General features: G+C 34.2%; 1 protein-coding gene across 1 annotated transcript; it reads right to left on the minus strand.

Annotated features, from left to right (window-relative positions):
• Positions 1–391: 391 nt before the first annotated feature.
• LOC131039781 (uncharacterized) lies at positions 392–1,443 on the minus strand. Its single transcript, XM_057972618.2, has one exon. It carries the CDS (start codon positions 1,311–1,313, stop codon positions 537–539), a length of 777 nt encoding a protein of 258 aa, XP_057828601.2. The 5' UTR covers positions 1,314–1,443; the 3' UTR covers positions 392–536.
• Positions 1,444–17,061: the final 15,618 nt, after the last annotated feature.

Here is a 17,061-nt window from a genome sequence, read left to right on the forward strand (position 1 = left end):
ATATGTGCAGAGAACTGATGAACCATAACACCAGAGAATAGCTGTAAATAGTAAAAATACTAGATAGTGATTTAAAACCTTAAAGAACGGACTGTGGAGTTGTCGTTTTCGATTTTAATAATGCGTACAAACCTCTGCAACAAACTTATTACCAATAATGGCGAACGCTGTGCAAGATAATAATTTTGACATCACGCTAACCTCAGTTCATTGAATGCAATACACAAATCCCCTCGACCATATTGGTGTGTAATAAATCTCTGTAAATTGAAAAATTCTGACACTTTTTGTAGCGGTAAATTAATGTTAGTTACTATTTTTATAATGGGATTTTGTTGAAAAAAAGGAGAGAACATTGCAGAGAATTGGTACACAGAACGAGATCAAGATATGAAAACGAAGGTTTGTCTTCCTTGAGATTAAAGATAATTTTTTTCAAGCAAAACATTTACAGACGGCTGAAAAGTAGGTCTATGATAATTTTCTTTACAGAAGCAAGCAAAATGATGAGAATCTATGAACCTAAAAAAAAATTCCTAAGCTCCCTCCTCCCCAGCGCTCAAACATTGTCTGGGTCTTAAATCATCTGCAACATCCTGAGACTCTAAATTTTCTACCTCCTGTTGAGTTGTAGAACAAGACCCACCATTTTGAAAAAAAGCACCATGGTCATTCACATGCCAGATATCATCTTCCCACAGAGACCCATAAAAAACTTCTGTATTATCAGCATAACCATGGAGTGAATCCAGATAAAAATTGGACATTGAATGATCTGCTGCAGATTGGCAATGGCTCATGATAATACCAAGATCATCAGTTGCATGAGCAGCAGCATGGTCCATGAAAAACCCAAGTTCTCCATCATAATACAAACTCCCTTGAGAAGCAAGTTCAGAGACAGAGGTGGTGGTTCCATCAGTTCCATTAGAGATCTCATCCACTAGAGATCTAGTATTATCATCAACACCTCCTTTCTTCTCATCGTCACCACATGCAACAACATTATCCACACATGCAACATTATCATAAACACATACAACAGTTTCTTCAACGTTGTTAGGCTTCAATCCAATTTCATCCTCTAAAGACTTTATAACCACATTCAATCTCTCCTCCTCTCCCTCATTAACTACAAAACCAGTCTCATTGTTGTTCTTCTCAATGTAATCAATATTATCAATCCTGTCAAGAAGTGCCATGAGATCTGTTGTATCGTGCCCCATATTCATTCTCTTTGCTTCTGGCAAACCAAAACCACCACTCCAAAACTCCTCTCTTCCTCTCTTGTTCTGAATATACACAGACGCCATTGTTCTAATCAGAAAACAAAGAGAAAGACGCTCTTTCTTTCTTTAACCAACTGTAATATGAGAGCTCAGCCTTCTTGTTAAGTAGCAACAATTGTAATCCACACCACCACCTCAACAAAATCTCCAATGGTGTTGTGTATATATATAGGTCTCCTTGGATGAGAATAATTAAAAGGTCGCTTCAACTATTCCTTAATTTTAATTGGTTTGTGTGGGCCGGCATGCGGTGAAAGCCTCGTTCAACCAACCAGAATGTACTTTTGAGCAGTAAGTAATGGTATTCGTACGAGGCAAGTAAAAGATGAACGTTCTTGCTATTCTATGCCATGCTATAGCATGGGGAGTTACGTTCATGCTTTTCGATGCTAATTAGCATGCTATAGCATAGGTATAGGTCTAGGTATACGTGTAGGTATAGTATAGTTTAGGTAGCTACAGTCCCTAGAATCACGTTTTCCAACCACACAAGTTTTCTCGAATCTAAAAAAAAATCGGCAAATCTAAAAATAAAATCGGTAAATCTGGCACTTGTGTCGGACGCACTGCAATAGGCGCCGCTCGTGCCTTTGTTGGACCTGCCGTCACTCACACATCCTGTACATTAGTTGGCTCCATAGTTAATCACGCAACTATATATATTTATTATTATATTTGTATTTATTATAAAATTAAAGCTACTTTGGTTAAATTATTGTCGTCATAGACCGGAGGGTGTTTTAAATCGTGTAAAGCTGTTTTCTTACATGTTATTGTTGTTGTTCCCATGACAACAAAGATTCTTTACTAAAATAGTTCTATAGACATCCAGAATCAATTTTTAATTTATTTTTTATTATGAAAATAATGTTTTCTTAAGCCTAAATATATTCTAAGATTTTTTATTATGAAAATAATGTTTTCTTAAGCCTAAATATATTCTAAGAGCTGGTTATATTATATTCCCACTAGACAATGATGTCCATCTACACTTAAATATTACTCATCTTTGACCTAATATTTATCTGGGCACTAGAATATTTTAAGTTTTTTTTAAGAATATTTTAAGTTTTTTCTAGAATATGTCAGCCAATGAAACCTCCCCCGGACTTTACCAACTAAATCTAATAATTATTATTATATTATATCGTAATTATCATCATCTCCCATCTTTGGCTTTTCTTTAAAAAAATGTTTTCCCCTAATGATAGTTGATAACTATACACACTATAATTCATTTGCTGTTTTTTAGCTTTTTAAAATAAATTTTAATGAGGTGAATGTACGACATTGAAATTGACATTATCGAGAATAGAACTCTCCACATGTCGTACCTATAAGTTAAATAAAATATTAAATTAATGAAAACTATTGTTTCACTTTCACCCACCAATTGCTTTCCCTCCTTCCTATGAAAGTCAAAATTACTTACCTTTTCTTGTTTCCTTCCCAATGTGCCATTAAAGCAAATGTTTAAAAAAATATTTAAATAATCTAAAAAAAAATTTTATTGAAAAAATTATGTATTAATAAAAATAACTTAAACAAGTCTATTTTTACTTGATAAAAATACAAAATCTACAAACCACAAAAAAATTTAAGCAATTTCTACTGGTTTGATCTTCTTAATTTGCCTTCTCAGATTTTGATGATATTTTTTGTTGTCTCTGCATGTGACTATTAGAACATTTGTGGAAAACTATTGGGACATTTGTCCACAAGTACAGGCGATTTTGAGTGGACGGTTATTGGAACATCTTTAGTTAGATATCAACGGAGACTTTGAAATATGTACTTTTTGACCTTTGTATGCATAACTGATTCCATATAAAGACAACTAAAAAAAAAATCAAAAACCGATGTACCCTTTAGGATGTGTGGGTGCATGAAGTTAGCTATGATGGCTACTGGTGCTCTTCCCCTACCTACAAGCCAAAACAATAGCTATAAGCAATTAAATCGGAGACAACCAAAAAAATCATCAAAATTCAATGTACGGACTACTGATACACCTCCCCTACGTTTCCAAGGTATTCTTACCAAGGATAAAGTTCAAATGACGGGAAACCCAATGGCCTGAAATTAGGTGTGTTTTTTTCTATTAAAAGAATGGAATTATTTTAGTAAAAAATTTAATGCGTGGTGTGGAATTAAATTGGGCACGTCACGTCGCTTTCGTGTGCGCTGAAAAACACTGAAACGGTTTGTTTGGGGCAGAGGGCATGCCGACATTTAAGGTGGTAAGTGTAAAAACAACGGATATTTCTCGTGACAAGTAACTTCAAGTGTAAGGTACCTGTACCTCCACCTGCTAAGCGGGTGGGTCCCATATGACCGTAACAGTACGCAACGTGTCTAGCATAGGAGTCCCCAACCGACAATATCTGAACAAAAAAACAAAGAAAAAGCCTGCCTGTCCATCAGAATTCCCCACAAAAAGAGATTTAATTATTTGTGCCAAAAGTTTCTCAACACCCCTTTGCTTTTACATTCCGTTTACCCCTTTAGCACGGAACCTACTAGTACTTACCTATACAGGACATTTTTCATTTTCATTACCCACTTTTGGGTCAAATCTCTCAACCACAAAACCAACATACTAAAGCAATGCTCCTAAGAAAAAAAAAAACTCTAGGGATGTTTTATTTTATTTAGTCCACTTGATTGAAACCCTAGTAATTAAAATTTATTAATGATATTCACAAGATGAAACCCTAAAATTTATTATCAATTGGACGGTCATGTGACGCTACAAATATAGACGCGCAATATAAAACGGATAAGACCCAAATCCCTTCTCGCATTTGACCCCTATTTTTAGGGCCCAATAAAGAAATGTATACTTATTTTTTCGTCAACTGACGGGAAATAATCCCGTCAACCATAATCCGACATTACGCACACAACCTTTTCACTGAACCCGTCAGTCACTTTTCTGTTTCGTATATCCCCCGCACATGGCCTAAATGATTATCCTTGCCACGTCAGCGTCGGCGTCATCAAACCAATCTTGACGGTCCGAGGCGTCAGCTTATACAGCAGCTGGAATAATCGACGGCAGATCGAAATTTGCGGGATCCGTCGCAAAAACCGAAATTGACGTCCTGTTTACGGTATTGTACCGTAATACGATTGTAGGGCTGACGTGGACCTTAATGTGAAAATTTATTTGACTTGATGTGACGTGACGTGGCAATGGTTACATCGAATAGCAATTGGCTAAACCCAGGATTCGGACTCTTCTTATAATAATTGATGTAGGAGTCAATTAACCAGAGTTTACTTAACCCAGGGTTTGCTAGATGATTTTTTTTTTTTTTCTGTCGGTAACATAATTTAGTAAGATTCTAATACGGGGCACTTTCAAGACGTACTCAGATACTTGCTATACGATCCACGGTTGAGATTCCATCTAATTTATCGTCACCGACACTAGTATTTATTGTTTTTTTAAAGTAAATGAAAATGAAATGGTCCGTGACAAATAAACTAGTACTGATTTTGTCTATAGTTTTTTGTTTTTTTTAATTAAAATCTAATTAATTAATTTTGCCTATAGTTAGTTTTTTTTTCTTTTTGGTTGGAATATTACCCCCAAGCCCCAATAATAGCTATGAAAGCAAAAGTTAATTAATTTTTATTTGGAAAAAAAAAAGCATAGAATATGACATTGTAAGAACATATTAACTACTTTCCTTGAGGTGCAATCCAAATTAATATGATGATGGAGCATATCATTATCATTATTATTATTATTATTAAAGGGAAGTTCATGATAATAGTTTTAGAATTCTAATGATAAAAGCTTACATGCGAAAATTATGAGGAGGCATCCAAGTGGGGCCCACACTCTATTTCTTTGTCTTGTGGCGAACAAAAATTCAACTCCATACATCTCTTGACACGTCAGCACTGTTGAGTTGATACGTGGACCCCACCTTACATCAAACCTTTTATTTTTATCCATTTCTACACATGTTCCCGATTCTTTCTGTGTGTGACAAATTTGCTTTTTATTTTATTTAAATCTTATTTTAATGGAGGAAGATTATTTTATTAATATTTACTCCTCGATCTCAGTCAACATCGAAATTCCGAACATGAAATAAAAAATAAATAAATCAATAAACAAAAATAAATGGTTTTTGTGCAAATCTTGAATGCATCCATGCCTATGACTAGATTTTTTTTAAATTACGTACACGTGACGTGAAATAAAATATAATATCCGTGTATGCGAATATATAAAACAAGACAACTTATGTAGGGGAAGAGCACCAGTAGTCGTCATAGCTAACTTCACGCTATAGCTATTGATCTGGCTTCTGGGTAGTAACGATGCACACCGTGGAATCAGTTATGTGCACAAAGGTCAAAAAATACACATTTCAAAGTGTCCCCTGATACCCAACTAAAGATGTTCCAGTAACCGTCAACTCAAAATCACTAGTACTTGTTGACAAATGTCCCAATAGTGGTGCACAAATGTTCCAATAGTGGTACACAAATGGGACAAATGTTCCAATAGTTGTGCACAAATGGGCCAATTAATTACAAAAAATTATTGGCTATTGGTACAAAACAAATTTATTAATGGTGTTTTCACTATGACAACTAATGGGGGGTCAACATGACAATAAGGTGACGGTTATTGGAACTATGTTATCTATTGGTACTCTTCCCCTACACACTTTGGTTTTTTAAAAATAAAAAAATACAATGTGCATATAAAACACTAATAATATTTTAAGATAAAGAATTAGAATAATAATACTGATTATTTTTAAGAAAGGGCCAGTATGGGAATAATTATTATATAAATTCTTAGAATATTAATAGATTAAATTAATATTTAGTTTGAATTTTAATGGTAGAATGTGGTGTAAGTTTTAATTATTGATTTTTTAATATTTTATAAATTAGAGTTTTAATCAGATGAGCATTTTAGATTTTATAGATTGATTGTTCATGTTTTGGATTTATTTCAATTGTTTTTGGAGATGCAAGTCAATGGTTTATCATTTTATTTTGTTTTAATAATTTTTTGAGTAAAAGTTTAATATTACTATTTATTTAAAGGGAAATAAATAATATAAATTTGTTTTTAATTTAAAGTATTTAAAAGTGGTATATGTGTTTTCAATTTGAAAATAAAATGTATAATAAAATACAAATTTAATTTTTAATTTAAAATATAAAGTGATATATATGGTTTCAATTTTAAAATGGTATGTATAATAAAATATAAAAGGTATAAGTTTTCTACAGTGCATGGATATTGAAAGATCATTTTTGGATTAGATTGAATTTATTTATTTGATCAAATAAATGTACACAATTTAATCCAAAAGCTTGCTTCCAATAAAATATAAATTTGGTTTTAATTTAAAATATAAAGTGATATATATTCTATTGTAGTTTGAGATTCATGCTTCCCTTCTAAGTGGTACCAATTATGAGTAATCTTTGAACCCAATCCTTGACTTCTTCACTAATATGTGGTATGAGGTAACCTTGACCTCTAATTATCGATAGTCTGAAACTTCCATGTTTTTCATTGTTTTTCACACCTACCCTCCTGCACATTCTAAGAGGTTGTTTGATGAATTGATTTGATGTTGTGACCACTACAAAAGGTTTCTTCCAACTCAAAAATTTCTATTTGATTTAAGCGTGGATTCATAGGCTATTTTAATAGAAAGGAAAAAAACTATCCGGGCAAAACAACAAAATTGATCTGATGTAGCTTTGAAGCAACCAAAGTTGATTAGATCATCCTAGAAATCTTATTTAATGAAAAAAGTGTAGATTCAAATAAAATAAAAGATAAAATTCACCTACATTACATTTAGTGTGGTGGTTAGAGCTTTATGACATGATGTCTACATACCATGTCCTAGTTGCATTTACAATGAATTTCATGTCTTGTCATGACTTTTAATGTTATATGTAGGGACATAATGAATGAAGATAGGATTCGTAGATCTCTAATGTATTATTTTGTGCCTCCCGTGTGGAATTCGATAATTTTGTATGTAGTTTTCATGTGATTTAAACATTGTGAATCACAACACATAGTTTTGGATTCACTAGGGAAGCTACTAGCATATATAACCCTATTGAATTTTTCCTAATTAAGGTATTTATCCCCCATAAAGGTAATCCAATACTTACGGTCAAGTGTATGCCATCAAAGATTTGTTCAAGTGAACAATTTTCCTTATTCTCGGGCCCCTAAGAACATAGGGAGTCAAATTTTATCCCAGCTAACCAAGGTAATTCTTTTTCTTTCCTTAGTGTCAGACTATACGAAAGTTTGCTAAATTTTCTCAAACCTCTCAATAATGTTCACGAGGATCTTGAAAAGAGAGAGGAAGTAAACTGGTATGCCTTGGAGGGAGGCCGCAAGAAGTTGAAGTTTTCCAACCATACTGAGGATTTTACCTTTCCAACCTACCACTTTTTTTTCATTCTTTGTCAAATAGAGTTCCAGATGGTGGGAGTAACTTCTTTGACAATGAGGGGGAGCCCCAAATACACTAATGCTAAGGTGGCCCATTGACAAACTAATATATTATGAATTTTCCTTTGTAGACCATCATTTAGTATTGAAAAAATAGATGTCACTTTTAATATAGTAGTTGATGTATTGACCTAAGGTCATGACATACCGATGTAAGCATTGTTTCCAACATATGGCTTTCACCATAGCCCCGAATAAGATAGTATCATTGACAAATTGTTGAAGGACTATGGGAGGAAGGGTGGACATTGCTCTAATACTTTTGAGGTTGCCATCCACAATGAGTTTGACAAAATTTCTTCCCAAAACCTTAGCCAACATTATAAAAAGGTAGGGGTATAAAAGGTCCCCTTGTCTAATTCCCCTTTGCATATTAAAGAAACCTCTTGGGGCTACATTAATCAGGGTTGAAGAATAGATAGCAGTTATGCATTCCTTAACAATTTTGATCAAATCATCATGGAACCCCAACTTCTTGAGAACTTTAAAAAGAAAGTCCCATTTGACTCTATTGTAAGCCTTAGAAATATCAAGCTTTAAAGCCATCCTTGGAAGATGACAACAATCCATAGAGTGAAAAATCCCATAGGTGGTTACAATGGCATCCATAATTTTTTGCCCAAGAACAAATCCCTTTTGGTTGGCACTAATCATTCTATCCAGCATAGGTTGAATTCTTTTAAGAAGAACTTTATAAAATATCTTATAGGCTATATTGCAAAGGCTTTATAGGTTCAAAATCAGTCATCTTACAAGGATTAGGAGTTTTAGGAACCAAGGCAAGGAAGGTATTGTTGAGCTTCTTATAGAGCCTACAAGTGTGGATGAAATCCTTAAAGGCCATAGTAATATCATATCCTACAATATCCTAGAATTCTTGAAAGAAAGGTGGTTGAAAGCTATTGGGGCTTGGAGATTTGTAAGCACCCATAGAAAAGACAACCTCCTTAACTTCATTCTCCATGACTGGGACCATAAGATGGGAATTATTCTTAGTTTACAAGGAAAACATTAAGCAATTTAATAGCAAATATTCCAAGGTGGGATTCCTATTCAAGTGCCAATCCAAGAAAGCATGTTGGAAGTAGTCAGAAGCCATCATACTAAGCTAAGAATCATCCCTAATCAGATATCAATTATCATCCATAAGCTAGGTGATAGTATTTCTCTTCTCGTGGCAAAGAGTTGATTTATGGAAAAATGAAGTGTGCTTATATCCCCCTCCTTTATCCATTAAATGCACAACTTTTGTTTCCAAAAGATCCCCTCCCATTTTAAATTTCCTTTCCATCTTCACCTCAAAATATCCTCCTCTACATGACTCTCCTTAGAAAGATCACCACTGGCAATCTTAATCTGGTTATTCGTCAACTTCGAGTTCAAATCCTTCTTTTGCAACAGGATGTTCCCAAAAGTGAACCTTTTCCAGCCTTTAACTATTTCCTTAATAAGTTTCAAAGTTTGGGAAATTTTATACATAGTTGTTCACTGGATGGGGGTCTTCCACCAGTCCATAATGTGTCCCTTGTATTTAGGATGGGAAGAACACATAATCTCTTAGTAGAAGGGAATAGGTCCCCTTTTAGGGCTCTTAATCCATGTAAGAACAATGGGGTTATGGTTTGAGATATTCCTAGGTAGGGCATGAAGTGTATAATTACAACCAATCAATTGGATGAAACCAAGAATCTATCAAGTTTGACTTGAATGAGGTTAGCACCTTTCTATGGTTGGTGTGATGGTGAAAAATGGGATCGGGTGGTTTAGGACCTAACCCCACTTTCCTCCACACATTGGAATACGAAAGAGCCTAAGGAAGTGATTCACTTTGACTAACTCTTGTGAAAGAGAGTCAAGGAATACTATTAGGGTTTATATTCCTTTGCTGCTATGAAAGGGAAGTGAGCTAAATGTTCAATAATGATGAACTAAGCTAGAGAGATGAATGAAAGTGACAATATAAACTGAAATAAGTATAGTTAAATACAAAACTGAAACTGAGGTACAAACTATAGAATTGGAAATGAAATTTAGATACGCACTTGATATCATAAATTGAGCCGGAATGAGCTAGACCAAGGCATTAGGCACCTTGGTCCCTGATACTGAACTAAGCTAAACTTTTGCAAACTGCAAATTGAGGTCTTGATCTGCAAAATCGCCAAAAGCTACACAAAAATACAGAGGACTAGGGCGCTAGGTGCCCTAGTCCCAGTGATCTGGGACCTGTTTCTAGATCTAAGATTATTCCTATGATTTTTGTCTTCCTGAAATCCCGTACCTCCGTTGAAATCTTGTAAATGTACTTGCAAGCTGGAAAATGGTGTTTAGGTGGCTATATAGGGTTTTTCCCTAGTCAAACCCCTTATTTTGGTGATTTCAACCTCCATAAATAGCCAATAATGTATTGAAAATGTGTGTACAAGAATCTTATGTGTGTATAAGATCCTAAATGTGCTAAAATACAAGAATTAGAGTTCTATCCTATGATATGAGCATAAAACCTTAAATGAACATAATGTAAATGAAAATGCTTCAATTCATAAATGCAATAATGGATCTAAAGCAATAATGTAGATCTGAAAATAAGTGTTGTGAAACTCACATAGAGACATGAAAATAACATGAAATCATATCAAACCTTAAGGGAGAGGTACAAGCCAATCAACAGTCAGTGATCTCCTTATTATTCTTCAATATCTCCAAAGCTTCAATTGATGGTGAAAATGGTTGATGAAGAATTGATGAATGCTTGATTTTCTAATTGAAGACTCCACACAACCTATACTTTCACTTCATAAGAGGCTCCTTTAATTGCTAAAGTTGTTGGATCCTTCAAATGAGGAAAGGAAAAGATATATGTATGAAACCCTAACTTTGTTTTTGATCATAGGCTAACCTATAAATGATATAATTTCGCACCAAGCCGGATATAAACATTATAATACCACCAAAACATAATCCCAAAATTCAGGGAAAAAAAGTTGGGACCATGGTGAATCACCATGGTCCGATCAACTTTTTTCCAAATTTTTAGGGATGTGAGGTATCATGATTATAAAGTCAACCCTAGGTGGATGTGACGATTCAAAGTGTTCAGATATGAGAAATTGGGCCTTGAAGGTCAAAATAAGACATAATTAGGGCTTTTGATGAATTAATTAATTGAAAGAATAAAATAAAAAAGGGGCACACATAGGATTAAGGACCCAATTTTATGATGTGTAGAGGGATGAAAGAGGACTTTAGATTTAATTAAATTAATTGATTATGTTAGGTCCCAGAGACAACTGAGAGGGGGGGGGGGTGAATCAGTTTTCCAATAAATTCAACCAAAATTAACTTAACCAAAACTTAATGCTTAATATCGGTTAACCAAAATTTATGTCGATAGACAGTCTTAACAGTTAATTATAGTACCGGTAAAGATTAATGCATAAAACAGAAAGACAATAACATCCACAAAACACATAACACCAATATTTGTACGTGGAAACCCTGTAAGGGGAAAAACCATGATGGGAAACCTTACCCACAATCAGATGATACTACTGCAGATAATATGTGTGTACAATAGGGGGTCTGCACATGCAGAAAGGCCAAGCGCCTAGAGCTCACTGCTCAATCACAAAATGAGAGTCACACTGACTACAATTGGATGATTAAATCCAATGATAATGTACTGCTCAAAATAGCATCTCCATATGTTGGATTCAGTACCGGTTTAGCTCTGATTGCCTTTACAAAATCCTTCCTTCAACCTTCAAATGATGTCTGTGTGTATAGCTCTGCTTCTTTTCGCATATACCGAATTACAATCTCTTTCTTTGCATATTTTAATCTCACAAATGAGATCTTACATTTATACCATAACCTAAGACCAATTGAGTAAGTCGGTTCACTAAAAGATATTATGATAAAATCAATTACAAATAAATCAATATCTGATGCATGATGTCAGCTCAATGCATCTACAATAATAATAAATCATCTCCATAACGTGTCGTTCTGATCTAGAATAGATATACCTGTCGGTGCATATCCTGGACCTATTTGCCGGTAACAACAAATATGCAAACTTGAATAAGTCAATGAACAAATCACCAAAACAAAGTGTCCAAACGATGTTTTCAACATAACCAAGTAGTCTCCAAGTGATTCCAAGTGTCGGTGAACAATATAACCTGCCAGTGAACCAAATACCAGTGACTGTGCATAAGTCACTTGCATGCCGGTGAACATAACCAATTTGGCCAGTATTGATAAGTGTTGACAAGCGATGACAGGTGTTGACATTAATGAAAAAACCATATTAACATATCAAAATACCAACAATCTCCCTCTTTGGCATTAATGGCAACACAAGACGGAAAAACCATCAAAGTGTCAAAACAGAAATGCCAAAAATTAAAAACCAACAATCTCCCAAAGAGATCATAACCAGAAATCAAAATACATAATATCCCTCCCAAAAGTAATAATCTCTCCCCAAGGGATAAAGTCTCTCCCTGAATAATATGTGTTTTCCATATCAATCTCTCCCCCTTTGACATCAAATGCCAAAGAAATACAAAAACCAGGTTCAAATACAAAATACCAACTCATTACAAAATACCAACTACTCCCCCTGAGAAGTAGTTCTCCTCATCAAAGCTGGAATAAAAGATTTCTCTGTTAATTTTGTCGGTTAATGACAAACATCAACTGTCTAAGTCTCTATCGGTGGGGGTATAACTCCAAGTTGATCTCTAAGATATTCAAAAGTCTCCTTAGGCAAAGGCTTAGTGAAAATATCCGCAATCTGCTCTTTAGTATTCACATAAACCAATTTCACTTCTTTTGCTTCAACATTCTCTTTCAGAAAATTTAATTTGATAGAAACATGTTTAGTTTTAGAATGTAGTACCAGATTCTTAGATATATCAATTGTTGTTGTATTATCACAATAGATAGTTATAGGTTCCTTGCATTTTACCTTTATGTCTTTCAACATTTGCTTAAGCCATAATACCTGTGTGCAATTTGTTGCTGCTCCAACATATTCTGATTCTGCTATTGATAAAGATGTACAACTTTGTTTCTTACTCAACCAAGAAATTAATCTGCTACCAAGAAAAAATGCTCCACCGGTGGTGCTTTTTCTATCATCTACATCTCCTGCCCAATTTGCATATGTGTATGCACATAATTCAAAGTTTTCATCTCTAGGATACCATAAGTCAAGATTTGTAGTGCCTTGTAAGTACCGAAAAATCCTTTTTACTATTGATTCATGATTTTCTTTAGGATTACTCTGAAATCTTGAAACAATACATACTGTATTCATAATATCAGGTCTTGTTTGTGTCAAATACAGTAAACCTCCTATCATAGACTTGTACCTAGTCGGATTAACAGGTGTTGATTCATATCCCTTAGTGATAATTTGTCGGTTGTAGTCATAGGTGTGCTTACCGGTTTAGAGTTCTCCATACCAAATTTCTTTAGTAACTCCTTCAAGTACTTAGATTGACTCAAGAATATACCTTTATCAGTCTGTGAAATCAACAATCCTAAAAATAATTTTATTTCTCCAATCATAGACATTTCAAATTCTTGTTGCATTTCATTAGAAAAGTCTTTACATAATCCATCTTCTCCTCCAAAGATTATATCATCAACAAAAACTTCTATAACCAAGATGTCATCATTAATCACTTTGTAATATAAGTTACCGTCAGCATTACCTTTAAAGAAACCAATCTTCAAAAGATACTTATCCAATCTAGCATACCAAGCTCTTGGAGCTTGCTTCAACCCATACAAAGTTTTCCTTAACCTGCAAACCATATCTTTGTCATTTGTCAAAGAAAATCCATCAGGTTGTTCAATATAAACTTCTTCTTCAAGATCTCCATTCAGAAATACACATTTAATATCCATCTGATATACTTTGTAGTTCTTGTGTGCTGCAAAAGCCAAAAATAATCTGACTATCTCAATTCTAGCTACCAGAGCAAAGGTTTCATTATAATCAATTCCTTCTTTCTATGAATATCCCTTACACACTAGTCTTTCTTTATTGATGATTACTTTGCCATCTTCATTAAGTTTGTTTCTGAATACCCATTTTGTTCCAATCACATTTTTGTCTTTAGGTCGGGGAACTAATGTCCATGTGTTATTCTTTTCAATTTGTTCTAATTCTTCTTCCATAGCTTTAATCCAGTGCTTATCTCCACATGCCTCATTAACTAATGCTGGTTCAATTTGAGAAATAAGACATACCTCTTCATTTGCCAGTCTTCCTCTAGTCATGACTCCTTGATACTTGTTCCCAATTATCTGATCTTCAGAGGTTCAATCTTACATATCGGGGTGTCTTTGTTTGTTGTTGTTCCTCAGTTACTATGGAATTTTCAGATGATGCTGGTGTAACTGGATCTTCATTCTGTACCAATGTATTCAATGTAGGTTCATTTGTCAGTATCTCTATTGCCGGTTTAGAGTCTATGTACCTTGAATTTCCTCTAAATTGTTCATGAATCTTCACATTTGTGCTCTCAACAATTTTCTGCAATCTCTTGTTAAAACATCTATATTCCTTGCTCTTAGATGAATAACCAAGAAATATTTCTTCATCACTTCTAGGATCAAATTTGCCAATATACTCATCTCTTCTAATATAGCATTTACTTCCAAATATTCTAAAATATTTAAGAGTAGGAGTATTACCAAACCATAATTCATGAGGGATCTTACTGGTTTCACCTTTGATGTGAACTTTGTTGAATGTATAAATCATTGTACCCACTGCTTCTCTCCAGTATACATGTGGTAGATTTTCTTTTGATAACATACTTCTAGCTGCATCCAGGATGGTTCTGTTTTTCCTCTCTACAACTCCATTTTGCTGGGGTGTCCGGGGTGCTGACAACTGCCTTCTGATTCCATTCACTTCACAAAATGTATTAAATTCCTTAGATGTGAATTCACCTCCTTGATCTGATCTCAAACATTTAATTTTCTTACCAGTTTGATTCTCTACCATCACCTTGAATAGCTTGAATTTCCCAAATTCTTTTGATTTCTCCCTGAGAAAAGTAAGCCAACACATTCTAGAATAGTCATCAATGATTAGCATAAAATATCTATCTCCTTGTAAGCTTCTAGTTCTTGTTGGACCACATAAATCAGTATGAATTAAGTCAAGAGCATTATTGGATTTCTCTACAATACTCTTAAAAGATGCTCTAACTTGCTTTCCAAATTGACATTCCTTACATACCGGATTGTGGGGTTTGACAATCTTAGGTAAATCTCTTACTGCCTTGGTTGTACTGATTTTCACAATGCAATAAAAATTTACATGATAGAGTCTCTTATGCCATAACCAACTTTCATCAATATGTGCAATCAAGCATGTCTTTTCACTATTATTCAAATGAAAGATATTACCTTTAGTCTAATTACCGATTGCAATTTCCAAACCAGTTATGTTCATGATTTTGCATTTACCATTCTTGAATTGTAACTGAAATCCTTTTTCAACTAACTGACCAACACTCAAAAGATTATGCTTTAAACCTTCAACATATTAAACATTATCAGTATTGTGCTTACCATAGAGATATAGTGCCTTTTCCTTTGATCAAACAAGCTTTATCATCTCCAAATCTTACTAGACCTCCATTGTATTCGTGAAAGGTTAAGAATTTACTTTTATCACCAGTCATATGATGCTAACATCCTGAATCAATGATCCATTCATCCTTATCTTCAATTCTAGCTACCAGGGCCTGCTCTACCAGTTGAACAATAGGTGTCGGTTGATCTTCTGTTATAGCAACAAAAACCCATCCATTGTCTGTCAGATCCTCATCAGAATCATCAGTGACTCCTTCATCAGCAAGATAAGAAGATTTGTCTCTATTTTTCTTAAATTTGTATCTCTGATATTCAGGGTTAGGCTTGTATGTTCTTTTAGCTTCTTCTTTTAATCTTGCATGTCTATCAGGACACCTAGATGCTATATGACCAATCTTATTGCAGTTAAAACATTTAAATGGTGCTGATGCTCTACAAAACTGACAAGTTAGATTAAAACCTATGGTGGTATAACACACAAAACAACAAGAAACAAGATTAATGTTAGTGTTATTCAACCAAAGATTAACCTAAGCAGGCATATCAAAAGAGATACTAAGATCATGCTAACATATTTAACAAATGAAACAAATATAAGAAGACATCTCCAAATGCCTCTTAACATGTTCTTAGCTCCTTCTCCCTTATTCCTCTCCTCTCCAAGTTCCAAATTAGTGTAGCTCTTAGTAGCTTTTTGCACTATGGATGCTTATGGAGGTTCAAGATTGTAGATGATTACTCTAAATGCTATGCAAATGTAGATAAAAGCTAATATTAGATGCTATAATGCTAAAATGATTTATTTTAGGCCAAAATAACAATTATATGAGTTGATTATGCTAAATACTTGAGAATGCTTGAGGATGCTTGAGGCTTTGAAAATGAGGAATGTGAGCTCTATTTATAGGTAAAATGGAGCAATGGATAGTTGAGATTGAGTAATCTCAACAAGGGTCAAGATTGAATGGCTTGAGATCCATGTGAGGGCTTTTAACCCAATCCCAGAATGACAAGTGTCAATGTGAGATAGGTTGAGAGGAGAGGGAATAAGCATTAAATGCTTGACATGACCTGAAGGTTAACTTGGAAGTTAAAGTCAAGGTTAGGTTGAATGAATAAATTCTTTATTCAAAGAATAAAGCTTTTATCCAATGGATAAACTCTTGTGCAAAGGCAAAAGGGATAACCATGGTCAAAGCAATAAATGCTTGAGGAGACACATGAGTGCAAGTTGAAATAACCATAAATGGTTATGTAAGAGCCATAAATGGTCATGTAAGAGCCATTAGTGGTTTTGGAAGACTTTGGAGGTTAAATTGTTGAACACACAAAGTATTAAATGTTTTTCAAAGACTTTGAAGTCTTTGAAAAGTGACTCCAAGTTGCTTAGGAATGTGACAATAATTAGGGGATGGATTAGGGTAATTAGGAAGGGGTTAGAAGAATCTAGAAGGGGGTTTAGGAATGCAAGTGGATTTGGTGGGTGAGGGAAAATAGGATTTTTATTTAAAATAAATTAATTTATTTCAATAAATGTGTGCAAGTTGCATTTGTAGGAAAATGCAAGTGGGGGGGATAAATGATTTAAATAAATGTTTGATTTAATTTATTTAAAAGAGGAAT

This window comes from Cryptomeria japonica, chromosome 1 (genome assembly GCF_030272615.1).
Source record: "Cryptomeria japonica chromosome 1, Sugi_1.0, whole genome shotgun sequence".
In the NCBI taxonomy this organism is placed as follows: domain Eukaryota; kingdom Viridiplantae; phylum Streptophyta; class Pinopsida; order Cupressales; family Cupressaceae; genus Cryptomeria; species Cryptomeria japonica.